General features: G+C 26.4%; 1 protein-coding gene across 4 annotated transcripts in view; it reads right to left on the reverse strand.

Annotated features, from left to right (window-relative positions):
- LOC100204204 (voltage-dependent N-type calcium channel subunit alpha-1B) overlaps positions 1-24001 on the reverse strand; it is a 93314-nt gene that overhangs the window by 54555 nt on the left and 14758 nt on the right. For 2 of the 4 annotated variants that reach the window (XM_065790982.1, XM_065790981.1), the window contains 9 exons: positions 20584-20690; positions 20318-20470; positions 16072-16256; positions 6674-6783; positions 6388-6545; positions 4926-5046; positions 4682-4854; positions 3142-3254; positions 1107-1216 (listed from right to left, as the gene is read on the reverse strand). In XM_065790982.1, the coding sequence (XP_065647054.1) occupies positions 1107-1216; positions 3142-3254; positions 4682-4854; positions 4926-5046; positions 6388-6545; positions 6674-6783; positions 16072-16256; positions 20318-20470; positions 20584-20690 (1230 nt within the window). The remainder of the gene's footprint in view (positions 1-1106; positions 1217-3141; positions 3255-4681; positions 4855-4925; positions 5047-6387; positions 6546-6673; positions 6784-16071; positions 16257-20317; positions 20471-20583; positions 20691-24001) is intronic. The other 2 variants (XM_065790983.1, XM_065790984.1) reach the window with 1 other exon arrangement.

Genomic DNA, 24001 nt, shown 5'->3' on the forward strand with positions numbered 1-24001 from the left:
ATATTGTTAATAAGATTCCATTTCTTTTTCATACTATAAACTATATATACATAGTATAATCAAACTTTTGAACATATTATATGGCTATAATAATAGGTAAATAGAAATTCTTAAGCAACAAGGTTTTGTTTACATTTACTATTATTAAAAAAACTTGATATTATTTAGGATTAAAAACAATTTAAGAGTGCTAGGTTTAACTGGTATGTTATAAAAAAGAAATACCAAGATCTTCAGAAAAGTTATTTAACAAATAATACTATTAAAAAAATTGATGCCTCATAATATAGTAACAAATAATAATAAAAAAAAAAGGTTAAAATTTTTAATATTATATCAAATCATACTAAATTAGTTTTTGTATTCTTGGGTCTTTCAGATCAGATTAAAACATATTTTTTATTTAAATAAAAATATGTGTAAATACATTTTAATTCAATCTAAAAAATTATTGAGGAAATTAAAAAAGAAAAGGCTATCCCTTTGATCTATATTTATTTTTACACCTGAATCACGAAATACTTAAAAACATGAACTTTTAGAATGAACTTTAGAATACTTGTTTTTTCTTTATGTCTGCTCAATTAATTCATACAGACAATTAGAAACCTTTATCAATGTCTATATATGATTGTATATTTATTTGGTAGAAAGTTGTATTAATCAATAATGTGTTCATCATTCAACAATGTCATTATAAAATTACTGCCAATTTATTGTACCATAGTTGTACATAGTTGTAACTCCATAGTTGTAGGATTGTAAAAATATTTTAAAACTTTGTCACATAAACTTAACTTTGATCCTCCAAGTTCAAATGCTTCAAACTTTGTTTTGATTAATTTTGTTTAAACAAAGTTTTGATCATAATTTTGTATCTTTAAAGTGAATACAGAGCGATATATTATACTCAAACATTGCTAAATGTTTTTAAAAACATATGAAAGTCTTGTCAATATTAAAAACAAAAAACACAGATAAAAAATTGTTAAGAACATTTCTTGACTGTATTACTAAATTTATGCATGTTCAGGCTTTAGGAAGCTTTAAAAAAAAGTTTAAAAGCAAATTAAAAAAAAAGTAATGGAGCAAAAAAAATAATATACCTTGTGAATTTAAACAATCGCAACAGTCTTAAGGCTCTTAGCACAGAAATGCCCATGCTTATTTTGTAGATTTTATAAATGATCAGTTCAAATACACCAGCAGTTACAACCTATAAAAAGTACAATAGAAGTTACAATCTATAAAAAGTACACCAGAAGTTACCTTCTATAAAAAGTACACCAGATGTTACAACCTATAAAAAATCCACCAGAAGTTATAACCTATAAAGCATAAAAGTTTGTAAAAAAATTAGAAATCGCAAAATAATTTAAAACTATGTGCTTTCAAAGATTGGAGGATTGGTTGATAATATATTACTTGTAAACTCAAAAATTTGTAAAACCAAAAACTTTGTAAAAATACTGAAAAAGTAGAAACAATGAGGGAGTGTTTAGAGTTTTTAATTAAATAAACATAAAAAACTTTATTTTCTAATATTATCAAAAAAAGAAGGTTTGAATAAAACCATGAATCAAAATAACCTTAGTTTTGTAAAAAAAGTCCAGTTAAGTATGAAGAAGGAAAGGTTTTGTGGGTGAACGAAAAAAAAAAAAAAAAAAAAGCCAAGTTCCTGATGGTGGTTTGATCTTCCAACAAGACAGTGCACTGTGTCGTATGGCACGCTCTGTTACAAACTTTTTGAACCATAATAATGTTCTTATCCTAGCATGGACTGGTAATTCATCTGATATGAACCCAATTGAAAACTTGTGGATGGTAGTCAAAAAGAGAATTGCCGACAGAAAGCCAACAACAAAACTTGCATTGATTGAGGCGCTCATAGAGGTTTGGACAAATGACCAAGAAATACAAGACATGTGTCCAAGACTGATTGACAGATTGCCTAAGAGGGTTGAAAAACTTATTGCAGCTAGAGGAGCATCCACAAAATATTGAACTAGGCTCATTTTATGACATTGCGTGTGTATCTTTATAAGAAAAATTAGAAAAATTCACTTTTTTGACAATGGTCTTAATATTTTTTACACCACTATATATGTATATATATATATATATATATATATATATATATATATATATATATATATATATATATATATATATATATATATATATATATATATATATATATATATATGCCTGTGTGTGTGATTGATTTTGATGCATCCTTTTCACAAAAAAAAGAAAATGAATGAGTTCTTTGATAATATTATTTGGTGCAATTGATATTCTGCACAAACTCAAATCACCAATTAGTTTTCTTTTCTTTTTTATCATGTATGTATGTATGTATGTATGTATGTATGTATGTATGTATGTATGTATGTATGTATGTATGTATGTATGTATGTATGTATGTATGTATGTATGTATGTATGTTTGTATGTATGTATGTATGTATGTATGTATGTATGTATGTATGAATGTATGTATGTATGTATGTATGTATGTATGTATGTATGTATGTATGTATGTATGTATGTATGTATGTATGTATGTATGTATGTATGTATGTATGTATGTATGTATGTATGTATGTATGTATGTATGTATGTATGTATGTATGTATGTGTGTATTACGTATGTATGTATGTATGTATGTATGTATGTATGTATGTATGTATGTATGTATGTATGTATGTATGTATGTATGTATTTATGTATGTATGTATGTATGTATGTATGTATGTATGTATGTATGTATGTATGTATGTATGTATGTATGTATGTATGTATGTATGTATGTATGTATGTATGTATGTTTGTATGTATGTATGTATGTTCATATAAACAAAAATAAAAGTATACATTTTAATTTAAAGTAAAATAATATTTTTGATTACAAAAAATATTAGAGCCAATATTTAAGCATTTGTATATCAAACATAGACCTATCAATACAAGCTATAAAAGTCTAAACTATTCATTCTTTATAATCATTAAAATACATAAATAGTTAATTGAGTCTCATGTAAAAACAAACTTTAAATCGATTTTTAAAATTTTTTATATTATACTTTATATTGTACAAAAAAATGCAAAAATAAAATTAACATTTAAAAATCAAATTACCACAAAATCAAATTTATTAAATTTAGATCTAAAGTACATGGTAGGACCCAATCCATAAATCTTTAAAAACATTTCCATTAAAAAGAAGGTAAGAAAAACTTGCTCTGAAATATCTAAATCAAAAATTTTTTTAACTTGATAAATAAATGATATATAAAGCTAAATTAAAAATTTATTAAGTGCTGTTATGTCACACATCGTTTTCAAATTTTTCTATGCATCAAACTAAACAAACTTTTAAATTTATATATATATATATATAAATATATATATATATATATGTATATATATATATATATAAATATATATATATATATATATATTTATATATATTTGTTTTTGGTGCTCCAAGAAAACCTTTTGCAACCCTCTGTGACAATAATGGTCTTGTGAGCACTGTGGAAGAGCATTTAACTAGGAAGTTCATGGCTTCTTCTTAATCGATGATACAAATTATGCATTGAATTCTGGATCTCTTGCTTTTAAAGCGTTTTAACTATTGTGCCACAGCTGCTATAAGTTTATTTTTTCTTGATTTTTTAATCAAACTAATTATATTGAATATAATAATTATAATTATATATATTATAATATGATTATTAACTATGTCATAATAAATTGAGTTAAAATAGACAAAATGTTAGTGGAAGCACCACTTAAGCCAGAAAATATTTTAACAAATTCAAAAAACTTGCTTCTCAAGATCAAATTACTAGAAAAATTATGTTTCTTACATTAGTAATTAGGGAAGTAGATGCTCATGTTGCTGGACGCAACATAAACAAAACGACATGGAGCAAAGAAAATGAAAAATGGGTTTTGAATGTTTTGAATGAATTTCTTAGTTATGGTGATAAAGCAATCCTGATTTAGCTTGTTTAGCAAAGATTTTGGTATCTTTAAAATATTTAAAATATTTACCAAGTCACTTTTATGAATTTATTCAGATTTTTACTTGCCACATGCATGACACATCTGGGATAAAACCCAGTTATGTTTGGGTTTGCTTGAACAATTTTTATCAACATTTTTTTATTAGCTTTTTTTTATTATTAAAATTTTTTTATGAACAGTTTTTCTCAACAGCTTTTTTTATTTATTAGTTTTTGGAAAAAAACTAATGAATAAATTTTTTTTATTTTGATGATAAAGAAAAAAAAAATATTATTATTTCAATTATTATTATTATTGTTGTTATTACTATTGTTATTAGTTCTTACAAACAATATATAAAGAACTACCTAGTAGTTCTTTATATATTGTTTGCTTGTTTCAACTTAAAATTTTATAATTAAAACTGGTTATCTTTTTATCTTAAGCCAAAAAAGATTTGTTACAATCAAGAAATATATGATATTTTTGTTTATTGCTGTTCCTTCTCGATTCATCTATTATGTTATTGTTTAAGATCTAAATTTATGAATGTATACTTCTTACTATACTTCTTTTGTAAACTTTTTAGCGATTAAAGAAATTTAATTCTGCAAGTATTCAAAAAGTTTCAAATTTTGAAAACATTAAGCTTTACAAATTTTCTTACCTTGAAGATCTGAAAGCCATTGAGGTTGCCTATAATGTTGTACAGCAACTGACACAGTATTTAAAAATACACATGTAATTATTGACCAATAGAATACTGAATGATTGACAAAGCGCTTTACTGCTAAACGAAACCTACGAAGCTTTTTATGAAGAAGTTCTTTTAGAGTTTGCCTAAAATGTTTCCAAATGTTCAAAACTTGATTTCTCAAATACATTATAAGAAGGTAAAACAAAATATTTACTTTGGAGAACTGTTGTTCATATTGAGACGAAACTTTTTTTCAGATGATCCTTTCATTAGGATCTTTGTCATTCCCAGATTTATTCCATCTTCTTTCTTTTTTTGGTTACGAATGCGTTTTACTAGAATTAAAAAAAAACCCATTTGTTCTACTTTAAATCTTATTTATAGTATTATAAATGTTATTTAAAAAAAAAAGGTTTATTTTTTGTACTTATTTACTGCATATAATGCAGTAACTGCCTTATGCCTACCAATACAAAAGCCTGACTTCTTCATCCACAGACTTTTTCCACATTTTACAAATTTCCTTTTTTCTGCTGATCTTTTTTTGTAAAGAATATTTTACAGACTGTATATTCTGTAATATTTTACAGACTGTACCATAGTATCTAAAAACACTAACAACATTTCTGGTTCAAATCATTCCTTTTTAGCAATCTCTACACTTGCTATTTTTGCAATCTCTACACTTTTTTTTTATATCTATTATATATGGGGGTTACATTGACCAATCCAAATTTCAGCCTCACAAGTTTTATCACACTGACATTTACACCAGCTACTTTATAGAATAGATAGCTGGTGTCAGAACCAACCCTAATTGCTGAAACAAACTTGCCATTGGTCGACCATTTGTTCCTAACCAATGAATCACATGATTTACCACTCAAACCATAAATGAAGAGACAATATATATCAACTGCTTATATACAACTTATTTCTGTTTATAAAAAGCTGCATAAAGTAATTTATATAACACAATAATTGGCATCAATATAAATTCAGCTGACTACATTTTTAAATTTGAACAATTCATGATTTAAAGTTTAATTTAAAGTCCAGCTTAAAAGTGAGAAATGACTAACAGCATATTGCTTAATTGTTGTTCAAGTATTTAGGAAATATGATTTATTTTATAAAATAATATTTTAAACAACTTAAACAACTGAAAACATCGATTAAATAAAGTGGTCCTGCTTTTATGCAAGTTTTGCAATTAGAGAAAAAGAAAGCCATAAATAACCTCTGTTAAAAGCATAAAAAGTTTTAGCACCTAAAAAAGTAAACATTTAAAGTTTTAAGATTCATACATTATGTGCCTATATTGGTCCATTTTGCACAACATTAAAATGCAGTCTTTAAAATGTGAACACTATTCATCAATGCAGTCTTCAAATTGTGAACTATATTCAAAAATGAAGTCTTTAAAATGAGAACTATATTCAACATTGCAGTCTTTAAACTATGATCTTCAACAAGGACATTCACACATGTTGGTGCTTTGAATATTTTGTTTAAGTTAGGCACTAATATCTTTTTAGGAAACAATTATTAAATTATTAAAACAATTATTAAATATATAATAATTAAAGAAATAGGAAATTTGATAAACTATTTCATATAACTATTCAAATATAGAACATTTGTTTTTTAACATATAACTTTAACATATAACTAACATTGATGATTCTCTTCATCTTCTTCGCGATTTATAGCTTGTTCTGCAGCATCAATCCAGTCCATATAACCATTTAATGCCCTGTCAACTTGTTGCCCCTGACGAAGGAGCAAAAATGTAGTTCTATTTTCAACACGCTCCCTCTCTTTTCCAAATTCTCTAGTAAAAGAAAGTTTTTCATAACAAATTCATAACAAAAAAGAAAAGAATGAATTATAAAAGAAAGAATGAATTCATAACAAGTAAAAAGAAGTTTGTTGAAAACTTATAAAAAATTTATAACCTACCCACTCAACACACCAAGAACTAAATTAAGCATGAACTTTGCCCCAATAATATTCAATGAGTAGTAGTATATCCAAAAGAACAACCCATTTTTGTCATACACATCAAAAGTCTAAATATATATATATATATATATATATATATATATATATATATATATATAAAATTGATTTTTTGACAAGATTAAATAAAAATAACTACATGATTTATCATGTAGTTATTTTTATTTTATCATTTAGATCATGCGTTTAGCAATCATCAGGTAAAAAATACATTGTTTTTTTCGTTAAAAAATATACTCAGTAAACATCGTGGTGTTCAAAAACAATTATAAAACTATAAATATTTGTGAGCATGGTTTGGTTTTTTAATCTTTGGGCTCGTGGTTGTCAAACAAGAACTTGTATTCGTGACAGCACTTGGATATAATTTCTATTTTTTTATTTAATAATTTTTGCGTACCTTTGTATGATATTATGCAAAGTTTTTCATGAAGGCAAAGCAAGCATTTTTTTGTTATGTTATTGACCAAGTTAATTTTGGTGTTATTTTTAAGTATTCTTTTATCTGCCATATATACTTTGAAAGGGTGGTTGAATTTTTCATCTTTTTATTTGTGAATGAGTGTTTGTGGTTAGCCCATCTATTTATATATATATATATATATATATATATATATATATATATATATATATATATATATATATATATATATATATATATATATATATATATATATATATATATATATATACAGTATTGTGAAAAAGTTAAGAACCACAAATAAAAAAAAAAATTTTTCAAATAAAATTAATTAAGTTTTATTCTAAACTAAAGTGTCAACTGGTGAAGCATTGCAAACAGAGGCAATATATTTTTACAAATTGTATAGTGAAACACTGGAACTCTTTGCCAGAGCAAATAATTGATGCTCTAGGATTGAGAAATTTTAAGGAGCTATATGATAGTCACGTTGTAAGAAGAAACATTATAGTTTGATTTATGATTTATGATGCTAGTGTAACTTTGGTAGTGCAACAACTTTGGGCTCTGCACAGGAATGCTAATACCATTCCTTCACCTTCTTTTCAAAAAATGAGCAGAAAAGCTATTCCCTATGATGATCGTGTAAAAGTGGTGCATTTTCACCAGGAAGGTAAAACTGCTTGTGAAATTGGAAAAATAGTAAAGCAATCACATAGTTTGGTGCTAACAATCATCAAAAGATTCAAAGAGACAAAATCTTAAGTTGATTGCCATCTTTCTGGAAGACTGCAATTGACGACACCCAATGTCATCATTGGGTGTTGGCAAAGAAAAATCGAACCATGAATTAAGAAGGGAATGAAAGCTTTCAAATGGACATCAAGCTTCACTTGTGTAGGAAACCAATAGCTAACAATATGTTATGGAAAAAAGTTGTTCTAAAACCGCGACTTATTAAACAACATATAAAAAAGCGAAAAGAATTTTGCCAAAGCGTCAAAGAATAGTCTAAAGAAAAATGAAGGACAGCAATGTTCAGTGATGAGATGAACATCGAGGTTGATAACCAAAAAAACCGAATTATGATTTGCAGGCAGCTTTCTGAAAAATAATCTATAATCTCAATTGTATCAAAGAACAAAACAAGGTAGCGGGTTGGTTGGAATATGGTGCTGCATGACATATTATGGTCTCGGTATGTTTAAATTATTTGATGGTTTGATGGTTGACTCAACTCTATTTATTACATCAATATTTTTTAAATAACAACTGGTTACCATCAATTGATGCGCTTGAGCAAAGCGTCCCGTTCATTTTTCAGCAAGACATTGCAACATGGCACACGGCTAAAATTGTCTCTGAATGGTTTGAAAGCAAAAATATTAAGCGTCTAACTTGGCCACCAAATAGCCCAAATCTAAATTGCATTGAAAATCTTTAGAGTTGTCTTGATAAAGAGATTGCCAAGAAAGCACCAAGGAGCCTTGAGGAGTTGTGCAATATTTAACCAACAATACTTGGAGATGTTCCCAAATATATTTTAGAGAATATTTTAATAGACTCTAGAATAATTTAATAGACTCGATGCCAAATCTTATAAATGAGTGCTTAAAAACTCATGGTAAAATTACCTGGTATTTGGTAAAAATTACCATTTTTTGTTCTGTGGTTCTTAACTTTTTCACAACTTTTTTTAAATAAAAATTACCTATAAAACTTTAAATACATTCTTATATGTGTTCAAAAGTATTTGTCATTATTATTATTTTTTATTTTGTTTGCCTATTTTCTAAAATTTGTTATCATTATTTATTTACTAGAAAAAATTTATTCAATTTAATAACAATTTTTTGACAACCTTAAACACTCTTTGGTCAGCAGTTAGTTAGGTCAACATTGCAAAATGCCGACCCTAATTCAGAGGGCTGTATATATATATATATATATATATATATATATATATATATATATATATATATATATATATATATATATATATATATATATATATATATATATATATATATATATATATATATATATATATATATATATATATATATATATATATAATATATATGTATAAATACAGGGTGCGGAAAAAGTTCCCATGCAAAAGTATAATTTAAAAAAACTGTCTGTATGGTGTTTTGTTTTAATATTTTAATAATTTCCTTTAGTATTCTTTTAATATTTCTTAGTATTATTTTGTTTTAAATTAAAGTGTAATTTGTTTCATGCCTTGTACAGGAACTTTTGCTGTTTATATTTTTGTACAGTAGTTTTTTCTGTACCCTGTATATATATATATATATATATATATATATATATATATATATATATATATATATATATATATATATATATATATATATATATATATATATATATATATATATATATATATATATATATATATATATATATATATATATATATATATATATATGTATATATATATATATATATATATATGTATATGTATATATATATATATATATATATATATATATATATATATATATATATATATATATATATATATATATATATATATATATAGAACTCTTATATGTTGCCCGAAAGTTTTTTTCATATTTTGTTGACAAAAAGTAAAAATTAAAATGCAAGACCGGAATTTTTTTTTTAATTAATTGATAGACTGCCTGCCCCAACCAAACCCTCAGTCGATGTAGCAGCACACCTTTGCGGGTCAGGCTAAAAGATAGTAGATGTAGCAGCACCCCGTTGCGATTCAGGCTATTTGTCAGTCGATATAGCAGCACTCCCTTGCGAGTCAGGCTATAAGTTTGTCGATGCAGAAACACTCCGCGCATGATTTACAGTAAAAAAAAAAAAAAAATTTTATTAAAAAAAATAAAATGCTTTAATTTTTAATTAAAACATTTTATTTTTTTTTAAAACATTCAGAATGTTTTTAAAAACATTCTGGTCAATTAATTTGTGGTTTTTTTAAAAAACGATTAATTTGTAATTAAATTAATGGTTTTGACTTTCGTCCAACATGCAAATGTTGGACGATAGTCAAAAGTAATTAAAAGTGACGTATGTGTTGGTGTAGAATCATATTTTTCCTTCTGTGCTTCCCAAATGTAACAAACTATAGAAATATATATATATATATATATATATATATATATATATATATATATATATATATATATATATATATATATATATATATATATATATATATATATATATATATATATATACATATATATATATATGTATATATATATATATATATTTAAACGCGAATAAAAAATTTAAAAGATCCATAACTGCTATTATCACTAGTTGTGCTCATATCTTGATTTTTAATTATAAAAAATCAAAGAAAAATTAATTCATAATAAAATACAATCAACAGAGAATTTACCAATACTATATGCCAGTTACCAAGATTACCTCTTATCAACATTCAAAAAACTAATAAAAATATACACCAACTAGTTAAAATTTAAAAATCAATAGAAAATTAAAAAAGTATCAATAACCAAACCAAAAAGATCATTTAACCAGTATTTTTGTTACCTAGGGTTTTATTTCATGCATAAAGTGAATTGAAATAATTAAAAATGAGATAAAATATTATTTTAAAATTATGCCATATAAATTTGCCAAATGGTTACACACTATCAGTGTATGCCTCAGGGAAAAAAGAAATACATTAAAATAGAGAATTATTTTTTAAACAAAGCATATTTTACAGTTGCCAAATAAAAATAAAGATTAATAAATGATTATTTAAAAATATACAAATAACAATAAAAAAAAAAAAGACAGACTCAAACGATACCAACAAAAAAAAAAAAATTAAATTTTATGGACAGAATCAGATATAGTTGATGCATGCAAAAGTTTCAATTATACCCTAGTATCCACTAACGTTACAGTTCCAGATTTACCAAGTATAGCAAGCATACTAGAAAAGATTTCAGATTAAAACACCAAATTAAAAAATTGAATAAACAAACTAGATAAAAAAAAAACAACAGCAACACCTGGAATTTTTGAACTTCCCCAAAGCCACATAAGAGCCAAAATCACTTGAACATTTTACTGTAATTCAAGCAATAATTGGATAATAATAAGTCATTACTTATTAAAAAGAGAGAAAAAAAAAATTATATACAGCTTTGGTAAAAACTCAACTAACGCACTTAAATGCACTGCAAAAAAAGATAAAGGAGTGAGATACAAACTAGATACAGGAGTGAGCACTGCAAGAGAGTTGATTTTGATTTAAAAATTGAAACTTAAACAAAACAGCAGGTAGAACTTCTCTTATTCTAGTAGTATTTGGCAATACTTTAGTTTATGCAAACGCATTAAACTTGGAAAAGTGACTCAGAAATAACGAAGAGTATAAACAAGTATTTTGTAGCACAAATCAATTGATCTATTTTCAATAGAGTGAGAAAACAAAATAAAAAAACTAATAGTAGCAAAAAACAATAAAAACAATTAAAAGGAGAAAAAAAAAACTTAGATTCATTTTACACGGTTATTAATAATTATATAGCGATTTATTAATTATTATATATCAGTTTATTATTAATTATATATCAGTTTATTAGTAATTATATAGCAGTTTATTAAAAATTATATATCAGTTTAATTATAATTATATAGCGGGTTGTTTATAATTATATATAATTCATAAAATACCTTTCTTAGTTAAAATAAAAAATACATCCAGTAAAATAAATATAAAAAGTACTTTTAAATATTAGGTTTTTATTTAAACTCTTGTCCTATAAAAGCAAGATAATGCTTCATATGTGTATAAAATGCTGTAAAATCAACATTCTCATTCATATATGCTATTACTGTATTAATGTGTTGAATAATATCTTCTTTAGTTTCTGGATATGGACGTAGTTTGTAATATCTGTTCTTTAAATATGAAAATACTTCTCCTATAGGATTTAACTGGGAAGAATATGGGGGCAGATATCCCTATCTAATATTCTTATCCCTGAAATATTGAATTATCAGTCCTGATTTATAAAATCTTACATTGTTCATGATAAGGAATTTATTTTCAACTCTTTATTTCCTTATTAGATTTCTGACAGGTTCACTTTCATTAAAATTATTTTCCATGGAGCTAAAATAACCAAAAATATATTTAAAATAATATTGGTTGTCTAATAGAATAATGTGGTATTATTGGATGAATGTACCACTTATTTTTTAAAAATTAAGTTATGTACAAATGCTATATAGTTACTAATAAATTGCTATATAATTATTAATAAACTGGTATCTAATTTTTAGTAAACCGCTATATAATTGTTAATAACCCTGTAAAAGAGATTACCTGGGTAAAGTTAGCATTGAAGGAAGGCAAACTAATACCACCCAAGTAACTCAAAAATCTTCATGTAACTCAAGTAACTCAAAAATCATCTCAAACTTCATTGACATGATTTTATATCAATACAACATCCTCAATTAATAAAATCTAAAAGCTTCAAAAACTTTCCTTCACCACAATATTATCATTGTTTTCATAACAGAAACATAATCCAATAAAACATCCATTTCTAATATTATGGGGGCAGGTTATCCAGAATTCTAATTATACTAATAGTGAAACGAATAATAAAAAAAAATATTGAACCATAGTTCACAGCAGTTTATCAATTCAATATCAAAAAACAGCATTTTATCAATTAACGAAGAAAAGCTGCTGCTATGTTCTTGATGTGAAATGCAAATACTTCTCTAATGACTATAAAAGACAAAAAAACTTATAAATATTTTTATGAAGCTGAACGCTTTAACAATTTTGATTGACTTTTGATTTTGATTTCAACTGTATTAACATCAAAAAAGATGAAGATAGCAACCCATTTTACTTAAATCTCGAAATTTAATCTAATTTTATGGACACTATAAATGTTTGTCATTTTTTTGAACATGTATATTTCCCAACATGTTATAAAAATTTCAAAGAACTGTCGAAAAAAGAAACATAAAATTTATTAATTAATGAGTTGAAAAAACAAATATCTAAAACAAAGTCTAGAAATGATAACAAAGGTGTACTCTTTTCTGAAATTGTAATATTACACAAACTAGAAAAAAATAGTATTTACAAAATGATTGGAATTGATGGCGCTAATTAGTATGTTCTAAAAAACAGTGCCATATCATTCTGTGCTCCACTAAAAATAATCTTCTTAAAAAGTTTCAATTTATGCTTATTACCAAGTCAAAGGAGCCAAGCAAATATAACCTCACTTTAAAAAAGCAACAGTTTTAAAAGTAAATGCACATCAATTTCATTTACATTAGTCATTGGCAAAACAATGGAAAGTAAAATTCAGAACTACATGGCGGTGCGTGGTGGAATGTTTTATAATTAATATCACAACAACATGGTTTCATGGCAAAAAAGAGTTTTGTAAATAACTTGCTTAAGTGTCAAGATTTTTTTAGTGCATAGTTACATTCAGCCAAGTTTTATTGACTGTTAAATCATTTAACACCTTATCACATGATTATATTATTCATTAAATTAAATTGTACAATTTTTATAATAAGTTTTTTATATGAATAAAATTAGTCAGACTAGTGCTAAATAAACAGTGGAGTAATACAAGGATTAGTACTTGGACTGCTTCTATTAAAAGTACTCATAAAAACTCTTCTTTATCAAATTTTCCATGTGACAAATATATACAACGACAAAATTAAAATTCTTGAAGATGGCAAGAAGAAGATAAAAGTGGATATAAAGAAATGAGTTACAAAATTATATAAATAAAATAGCTAAATGGTGCAACATATTTGAAACTTTAACATAAGAAAATGTAAAATAATACATTTTGGCATGAACAACAAAAAACGAGAATATAAAATTGCAAAAATGATATAGATTTAAGTCCTTGGTAATGTGAATTCAAACTGTATAGGCACAAAAATTCACACAAGCAGGCAGTTGAGTAAGAATTTAAACATAAATATATATATATATATATATATATATATATATATATATATATATATATATATATGTATATATATATATATATATATATATATATATATATATATATATATATATATATATATATATATATACATATATATATATATATATACATATATATATATATATATATACATATATATGTATATATATAGATATATATATATATATATATACATATATATATATACATATATATGTATATATATATATATATATATATATATATATATATATATATATATATATATATATATATATATATATATATATATATATATATATATATATACAGGGTGTGGAAAAAGTTCCCATACAAAAAAATTAACAGCAAAAACAGCAAAAGTTCCTGTACAATACGAGAAACAAATTACACTTTAATTTATAACAAAATAATACTAAAAAATACTAAAAAAATATGAAGGAATACAAAGGAATACTAAAAACACACTATATATTGAAAGAAAACATCATACAGAAAATTTTTTTAAATTATATTTTTGTACGGAAATTTTTTCTGCACCCTTTATATATACTATACCTAATTCACAGTATGATGTCATTCGTGTGCATCTAATGCTTTATTTATATATGTATATATTTATATATAAATATATATATATATATATTTTTTTTTTTTTTCTTTTTCTTATAAAATAGCATTATTGTGACCTTTTAGAAATTTTTTCATACTTTTTGTGCAACTTTAGCTAACTTTAATTTTATTTTGATTAAAAATTTTGGACCTATATAGACATTTTTTAGCAGTTTATTGGAGTTTTGCTCATCATTTACTTAGTGGACCAGTAGTGGCAGCCGCTATAATGGCAAGCCGATAATTTTCCAACATTTTAATGGTTTATTATCAGTAAGTCACTTTTGGTGGCTGCCGCTAATGGTCCACTAAGTAACCAATCAGCAAAACTACAATGGTTCGCTTAAAATGCCTATATAGGTCCACTGAAATTCTCTTATAGCATGTTTGCTGGGTACATACATACATACATACATACATACATACATACATACATACATACATACATACATACATACATACATACATACATACATACATACATACATACATACATACATACATACATACATGCATACATACATACATATATGTATATATATATATATATTTATTATGGGGTTGAGAGGTATAAACTAAAAATGTTTTACAGCCTAAAACAAGTATTGGGGGTTGTATTATTGGAAAGATGAATACCTTTTGCTAACTAAATGTTATACCCTCCTAATCTTTCACTGACCAGTCCCTATATTTCTTACAGAAGGCAATATGGTCTCATATAATTTTATGAGAAAGACAAAGTATTTTAGAATGAACATCATCAAATAAAATTGCACAAATGTATTTAAATTGACACAATACTTGGTGCAAGACCAAGCGAATGGTAAAATATAAATAAAATTTCAGAAGCACTGACAAACAGATGTCTTTTTATCATTTTTGGAAAAGTGATTATGATTATATGCCCTTTGAGTCAATTTCAGTTGTCTTATTTGTGGTTTGCTTATTATTATTGTAATATTATCATATAGAATAGCAATATTTTAATTTTTTATTAAAAAACTAACAAACTAAACTAACTTAATAATTATAAAATATACGCGTGTTATTATTGTTTTTGTTGTTGCTGCTTTTGTTAATAAATGTTAAACTTATTACTATTGTGGTCATTGTTATTGTTTTTATTGTTATTGCTATTATTATTATTGTTAATATTATTACTACTGTTGTTTTAATTTTTATTATTGTTTTTGTTGTGGTTTTAATATTATTTCTACTATCTATGTGTCATAACAACTGTTTTGATGTTTACTTTAAATTAGATTACAGTTTAAAAAAATACAACAGCATACATCATACATGATCTGACTCCATCCTTCACATGTAATACATGTAAATACTGTAAGCATGCTCAGTAACATATTATCAAATGAAGCAATGCCATATGAAGGACCTTCAAAAGTTCCATTACAATAAGTACCAGGTTCACATTGAAATCCATTTTTACCACACAATTGTGGTTTGTCGTTATTTAAATCTAAATTTTGAAAAGAAAAACAAACAAAAAATTACACAGCACATATTTTGTAAAAAGATTATATAAAATGTATTAGAAACTAATAATTTTTATCTTAAGATACCCTTTAAATATATAAAAAACCAGTACAAAAAAAAAGAAAGCTTGAAATTATATTTAATAATATACTTGTATATACAGTACTGTGAATAAGTTTAAGACCACTTGTATAATTAGACCTATTTACAATTTTTTTCCTTCGTAACTTTTTTAAAGCGTACTTAAGTTTAATAATATAAAAGAAAAGTTGAAAGAATATATTATTTTGAATAAATAAACAAAATTGATGAGGAAACATGAGGGATTTGTTTGTTTACTTATTAAAACGATGTGTCATAACAACTACTTCAAAAACAGGATATTTGAAGAATGCTGTTACAGAAATCATTAAAAATTTTAGAGAAACTGGCTTCCTTGAAGATAGAAAGAAAAGTGGTAGCCCTCCTTAGCTAACAAAAGATAACAATAAATGTTTAAAAATCCTTTCTTTAAGAAATAAAAAAAAAGCATCAACCAAATTGGCAAAGGAAATTAACACAGCAACTGGGGAAAATGTCAGCTCTTCTTTTATTCGACGACACCTATTTAAACCGGATTAAGAGGGTGTGTTGCAATTTGAAAACCATTATTACGGCATGGCATTAAAGAAAAACAACTTAAATATGCAAAACAACACAAAGATTGGGCCAAGGAAATATTTAATCAGGTTCTGTACACCGATGAGTTCAAATTCGAAATATTTGGAATGAAAGGACGCCAATATGTTTGAAGAAGAATTGAAGAAGCCTATCAGCCTGAGTGTTTAAACCCTACTATTAAACACAGAGAAGGCTCTTTACAAGTTTGGGGCTGTTTATCTTCATCTGGAGTAGGTGATTTGATCAAAATAAAGATGCGACTCACCGGGGAATGCTATGTGGATATCCTAAGGCACCATGCTGTATCATCCGGAATGAGACTAATAGGTCATAATTTTATTCTGCAGCAGAACAATGACCCAAAACATTGTTCCCGAGTGGCACAAAATTATTTGAATGAAATGGCAGAGGAAGGAGTACTGGAATTGATGACTGGGCCTCCCCAGAGTCCAGTTTTGAATATAATTGAGCATATTTGGGATTACCTGGACAGAAAGAAGGTCAAACATGCTCCCCGAAATGCTGAAGAATGTTTTGAAGTACTTCAAAGAGAATGGCACAACATACCCCAGGATTTTATAACTAACTTGTATGAATCTATTCATCAGTGAATATTGGCTGGGATTGAGGCAAAAGGAGGACATAGTAAGTATTAAGAGTTTTTTATGAAGTTTGACATTAAAAAGTTTTGTTCCATATTTTGTGTGAAATACATGTGTTTTAATAAGTTTATAATTTAGAACTACAAACTTAAATATTGGAGAAGAATTCTTCGAGATTTTTTGAAAAAATGTAAGTGGTCTAAAACTTATTTCCTGTAGCATGAATGAAGGAACCTTGGCCTATTAATGACTAAAATGACGTTTATTCCATTAAAATATTGAAAAAGGTCACACACAAACCACTTTGAAATGTTATTTATGTAGGCATTTTAGCATTTTATGTAATTGTATTAACAATATATATATATTATATATACTGTATATATATGTAAGTCATGAAACCGACTTGTGCAATAATTTATGTAGCAGAGAAATGTATAGAATTTTCCAGAACATTGTATAACGCTGTGCATCATCAGCCAGGACAGTGACATCACGGTGACGTAATTGTTCGGGAAGCTTTTGTAGAGTTCTAAAATTTTGTTCAGCTATAACTATAATATGCTATAAACTGGTATATAAGCGAGCTGTTTAAAGCTGGTAGTTGAGTTTTAATTATCTTAATTTGGTGTCAACATTATTATTGCCTTATTTTAATTATTGCGCATTCTCTATAGTTTAAGTATAGAGAGATCCTTGTATTATTTGGTAAGTTATATTAAACTCTTTCACAAATTATAATTTGGCCTATAATATTTTATTAGTATCTGGCTTTTTCATTTTCTATAATCGTTATTTGCTTCTTTTGAAATAAAATATATTAACAATAACAGTTCAATTGAAAACTTAATAACAGTTTCTTTAATTTGTTACGAAAATTATTATTGACATTAAGGCCTTTCCTATTTCAGTTGTTTAGTAGAAGACAACATGTCGTTCAAGAAGAGCTCTTCTAACACGTAGAAGAACAAAGAAACCTGGACAAAGAACTTAGTCCAGTTTCAAGCCCCATCAAGAAGAGGCAACGTGGCAATTTATGAAGTACCCTTGAGCGAACGGAGTCACATGCCCCTGAAAAACCACGTCATTGGACGCTTCAAATTTCTTGAATCCACTGCCAAAGAACAGACAGAGGATTGGTTTAATTGCTGTAACGCGTAAAGACCTATGGAGCAAAACGTTGAACTTCCCGCATGTATCTGATCAAGCCATTTGTGCAAAACTAGCAAAACTTCTGAAAGACTATAAGCGCTACAGAAAAAAACAAAACTTAGATTCATTGAATGAACTGTTTGACATGACCAGGATAAAAGGCAAATGGTTGTGCAAAGAGGATGAGAACCTCTACAAACTGCAAATTGAGAGCAAAGGTCACATTGGTTATTTGACTGGCAAACCTGCTAGTGCCAATACCATTCACCCATCCATACCAAAGAGGGCAATGGAAGCGACTGTGTCCACACTTACCAGCTTAGCGCTACCTGATTGTTCCAAAAGTAGCATGGACTCATCGGAAAACAGTACAGACAGTCCTTGGGAGGATGACAATGCAGCATCAATGAGCAAAAGGAAACATAATCTAACAAGCATTGCAAGACGTCTTGTGACATGCTCAAAGCTGTCGTCCCACAGAGCAGCAGTGGTAAGCCACCAGCTTTCTGGTGAGGGCATTGAAATCCCAACCTAATGTCAATCAGCAATCCACAAGGCAATCTACACAAGAGCAGCTCAGGTGAAGAAACACTTGGCAAGCACGCTTCATTTGTAGAAGTGGTGCATACACTTTGACGGCAAACACATTGAGGGCTTTGAATATCAGGCCGTGGTCCTCAAGAATGAATCTAAAGAAATTAAGTTGGCTGAGCTAAAATTGAAAGATGGGAAAGCTCAAACAATTGCAGAAGGACTCCAGAATGTGTTAGAGGAGTTCAACCTGTGGGGATCAGTTGTGATGATTGTTTTCAAAACAACAAACCTGAATACCGGCAAGAAGACAGGCGCTTTTGTTCGGCTGCAGTAAACGTTCGAAGAGAAAGATCACCCCAAACCCAAGTTAATCAGTTGCTAGCACCATGTGCTAGACTGCATTCTTGACGTTGTCATGGACGATGAGCTCCATGGGTTGACTAAATCACCAAACATTGAGTATTTCTTTGTGCAGGATTTGATGAGCAATTATGATAAACTGAAAGCAGCCTTCAGCAACGGTAAAACTGAGATTGAGGAAACAGGCGGCTGGAGAGATGACATGAAGTTTCTCTAAAACTAACATGTCAATAACAAGTTCATATAAGTAACTATATATGAACTTGTTATTGACATGTTAGTTTTAGAGAAATAATTTTCTTGTCATTCAGCAAACAATAATTTAAAAAAAAATGTTATTATTTGGTGAAATTAATATAGTGGAAATATAAATTTGATGTTAAAATAGATATTTAAAATTTAAAAAAATCAAATTAATTTTCAAAACATATTAAAAGTTAAACAATTTTGTACAATTAGTTTGTGTGCATGCAAGTAATTTAATCTAAATTGTACCAGTTTGGTCCAATTAGATTATGTGCATGTAATTAATAACTGTTTGATACAGTGTATGATGAAGATGCGTGATTATGTGTCAATGTACTCTTAAAGGTTTTTCTTTCTAATTTAAAAAAACCCTAAAGGCCATTATAATAACTTTTAAGAAGTGTTAAATTTTCATAAATTGTTTTTTGTCAACAGCAAAAAAAATTTTCTATTAAAGAGTTTACTTTTAAATCAATTTAATATTACTAACCTGTTGTATTTCCAAGACAATATTTGTGAAAATGTCCATTAAGAAATTCTAAACCAATAATTGAATAGATGACAATTACAAATCCAACTAGTAGACATATTTGAAGTAAAGGAGCCATTGCTCGCATAATAGACTTCATTACTACCTGCAAACCTATCATTTTAAATCAGAATTTTTTATTCCAAACTTAAAAATAATTAAATAAATAATAAAAGAAAGAAATTTATATTTTAAAACCTTAAAAAAATTATTTTTAAAATCCTCACTTGGTATTCCTGATACAAGTTTTAAAGGTCTTAGAACACGCCCTGCTCGCAAAGCTTTTATGCTGCCTGCATCAAATTCAATGTCGACTTCTGGCAAGCTTATAATACTAAAAATTAAAACTTTTCTTATTTACTCAAAACAATAAATATTACTACAGCAAATAATAGAGCAAAATAATTTCTTACAAGGAAAAATAAAAAGTAACTGTTATCTTACTCTTTATCTCTGTATTTATCAAGTTTTTAAGTAAATAAAAAAATAATATATTTATAAGTTATTATTAAAATACAGTGACATTTATATTCAATATTTCTTTTCATGATTTTTCCAAAAATAATTGGTTAGTAACTTTTGGATATTTTAAATATGAATGAATACTTTAAATAAAACCCAGCAGTTATTATATAAAAAATGTGTAACATATCAATTTTTATGCTATTTTTATTTCCTCATAAAAACTTAAATAAAAATAAGAGTATAATAATAAAATAAAGATAAAAATTGAAAAACAATTCTTAACTTAGAATAAGAATTTACATTTATAACTTTTTAATATAATATAAGGTTTATAATAATAAGGTTTATAATAATAAGGTTTATTCAACAAATTTTGATGTTTTGATGCAATTGAGCAACTAGTTTTTAAATTATAATAATGTAAAAATATAATAATGTAAAATTTCCTAAATAAAATATTTATAAATAATATAATATTTCCTAAATAAAATTTTTTGTGATATGTGTAATTTCTGATTGATCATGACTTGATTACTTGCCATTACTTCCTATGTGCTTATATTTATCCAAGTAAAACATTAACATTATAGCATTATGTTTATCCAAGTACAACACCATGAACAAATTTATGGACTACTTTTAATTTTGAGTTATGTTAAATATAAATTAGCACAAAAATGAAATTGAATCACCACTGACCAATTAATGTATCAGCTAGTTTTTTTTTATTAACTACTTTTAAATCTTTGAATATTAACATTTCTTTTTCTTAAATCTTTTTTAACAAAAAAATAAACTTATGATAATAACATGGTTTACTATTAAAAAAGGTAAGTTATTTGTTCAAACCTTATAAACAAATACAATAAAAAAACAACTTTACAGACAAAAAAGAATTTTTCAAATATCTCTTGAATGTGCTAATCAGACTGAAATATTACATAAATAAATTAAAAGTTAGTGCTTAGCTGTATTTTATGTAAATTAATAAATTATTGAGTACTACAGAAAATGTCATTAAAACAATAAATGAGTGATAATACTTATTTAGTAAACTAGGTAACAAAAACAAGAAAATTTTTGTTTAATAAAAAAACTTAACAAATAAGAGTTAAACTAGAAGATAAAAATAAGTGACTATAGCATTATGTTTGATGTCAATTTACAATTAAAATTTTCATAAATTCATGCAGCTGAATACTTGTTCTATTATAATTTCTTCTTTTTCACTGATGCTTCTGCAATCACTAATTAATACCATTACTCTTTTATTAAGCCTTTAATGTTGACGAGACGTAATTATAGCTTCACATTTTGACTTTTTTTTAAATATTTTTAATTGACTTTTTTTTAAATAAAAAAACTTAAAATTTAAAAGAATAAAAAAAAGCTTTAAACAAAATTTTTTACTCCAAACAAAAAAAGTTTGTTTTTTGTTGATAACTTTTGTAAAAAAAACAAAAAAATAATTTCTTTGTAACTTTCAGTTTTTAAATGCACTTATACTTTTTATTATAAAAATGGTTACTCAGTTGTTAAAAACCTAGTGCCATCTTTTGCCCACCTTGATATCTAAATAACAGAGCTATGTGAGCTCTATTATCTAGAGCTCATGAAGATAATATTGGAACAGAGTGCAATTATCAACCTGCAAGCCAACCAAATAAAAAAACTCCAAAAGTAAAATTTATAAAAAAAAAAAAAAAACAACTCAAAAACTCAAATTAGACATTCTAGAATAGTATTGTCAGGAAAAATCCAAGCTCATAGCCACAAATCATTTAAGTCTTATTTGAACAATAAGAAGCACCTGAACGTGAGAAAAATATAGTAGTATTTGGTACCCCTGAACCAGCCTAGGTAACAAATGTTGTCCCAAGCACCACCAGAAGCATTACACTGCATCACAGAGGCCCTAACATTAAAAGGCCTGACCAATGATGATGTTTCTTTCTTGAAAAAATAATAACTAACTTTACATTGATAACCCTGATCCTACTTTTCATTGGGGTATCTTCTATGGTGCAATCTTCAAAGTTTGTGGTACCTGCTCCTACTCCTTGTTAAACAAATAGCTCAGCTACCAACACTGCTTACCAACCATTTCTGTAACAAAGATTTTCAATCCATTCTTTACAGATACCAACATTGATATTGTTTGTCTAACTGAAATATGGCTAAGTCCTAATTTTAAACAAACTATTCTTTCTCAAATCAAGAGTAATTACACTTAGATAAGTACTAAATATCAGGATCACATAGATGATGGTACTAACATATTTATAAATAAAAAATATTCAAATGAAATAGAAAAAATAAAAAATCTAGTGACTCCAAGTTTAAATTGTCAGTAACTAAATAGTCAGTAACTAAATAAGAAGCCAAACTGGTTATGTGTAACCAAAATACCTGCCCTAAGGAAACATTTACTGTCAAATAATATTAGTTTATATGCAGGTTTAGTTTATATTAGCACAAATCAATTCATCTTATTAACTTGCAAAACAATGAGCCAGCAATAACTTGCTGCTGAATTGGCAACAAGCCACAGTTTTTGCAGGAGATATAAATGGTTGCTTGTGATTTTATTTGTCATTCTCACCAACTCACTTACCTTAACACATAACCTACCCAGAAATTAGCTATTCTTGATATGATTGTCAGTATTACTCCATAATGCTATGTACCTTTAGCCTTACCAGATTTGGTAATTCAGATTACTTTACTTTATTCAGTCAGTTTTTATTATAAAACCACTCACTGGCTTCCTAAAATATTACATATCCTAAGGAAGAATTACTGACACTGCATTAATACAATGTACCAAAACTTTATTTGACTCACCATATGAAACGCAAGTTTTTACACTTGCAAAAAAAAAACATTTGCTAACCACTAAGAGCAACAAAGCTTGTCAATCCTAAACCTTGGATAACACTTCTTATTCTAAACCCTGTAAAAGGTTTCATAGCTAGAAAAAACAGTTACAGCAAAATGATGCAACTTCGCCAAATGACATGTCATGCAAAATTGAGTTTTGGTTAATTGGATAAGTGATTATAGCTCTCTTGAGAACCAACCATGGTAGGGTTTGTAGAAAAGAGAAAGATATGCAACTTTTATATGGCTCCAAAAGCTTAGCAGCTAAAGCAGGTCTAACAACATTTATATTTGAAATTT

Source organism: Hydra vulgaris, chromosome 02 (genome assembly GCF_038396675.1).
Source record: "Hydra vulgaris chromosome 02, alternate assembly HydraT2T_AEP".
NCBI classification, from domain to species: domain Eukaryota; kingdom Metazoa; phylum Cnidaria; class Hydrozoa; order Anthoathecata; family Hydridae; genus Hydra; species Hydra vulgaris.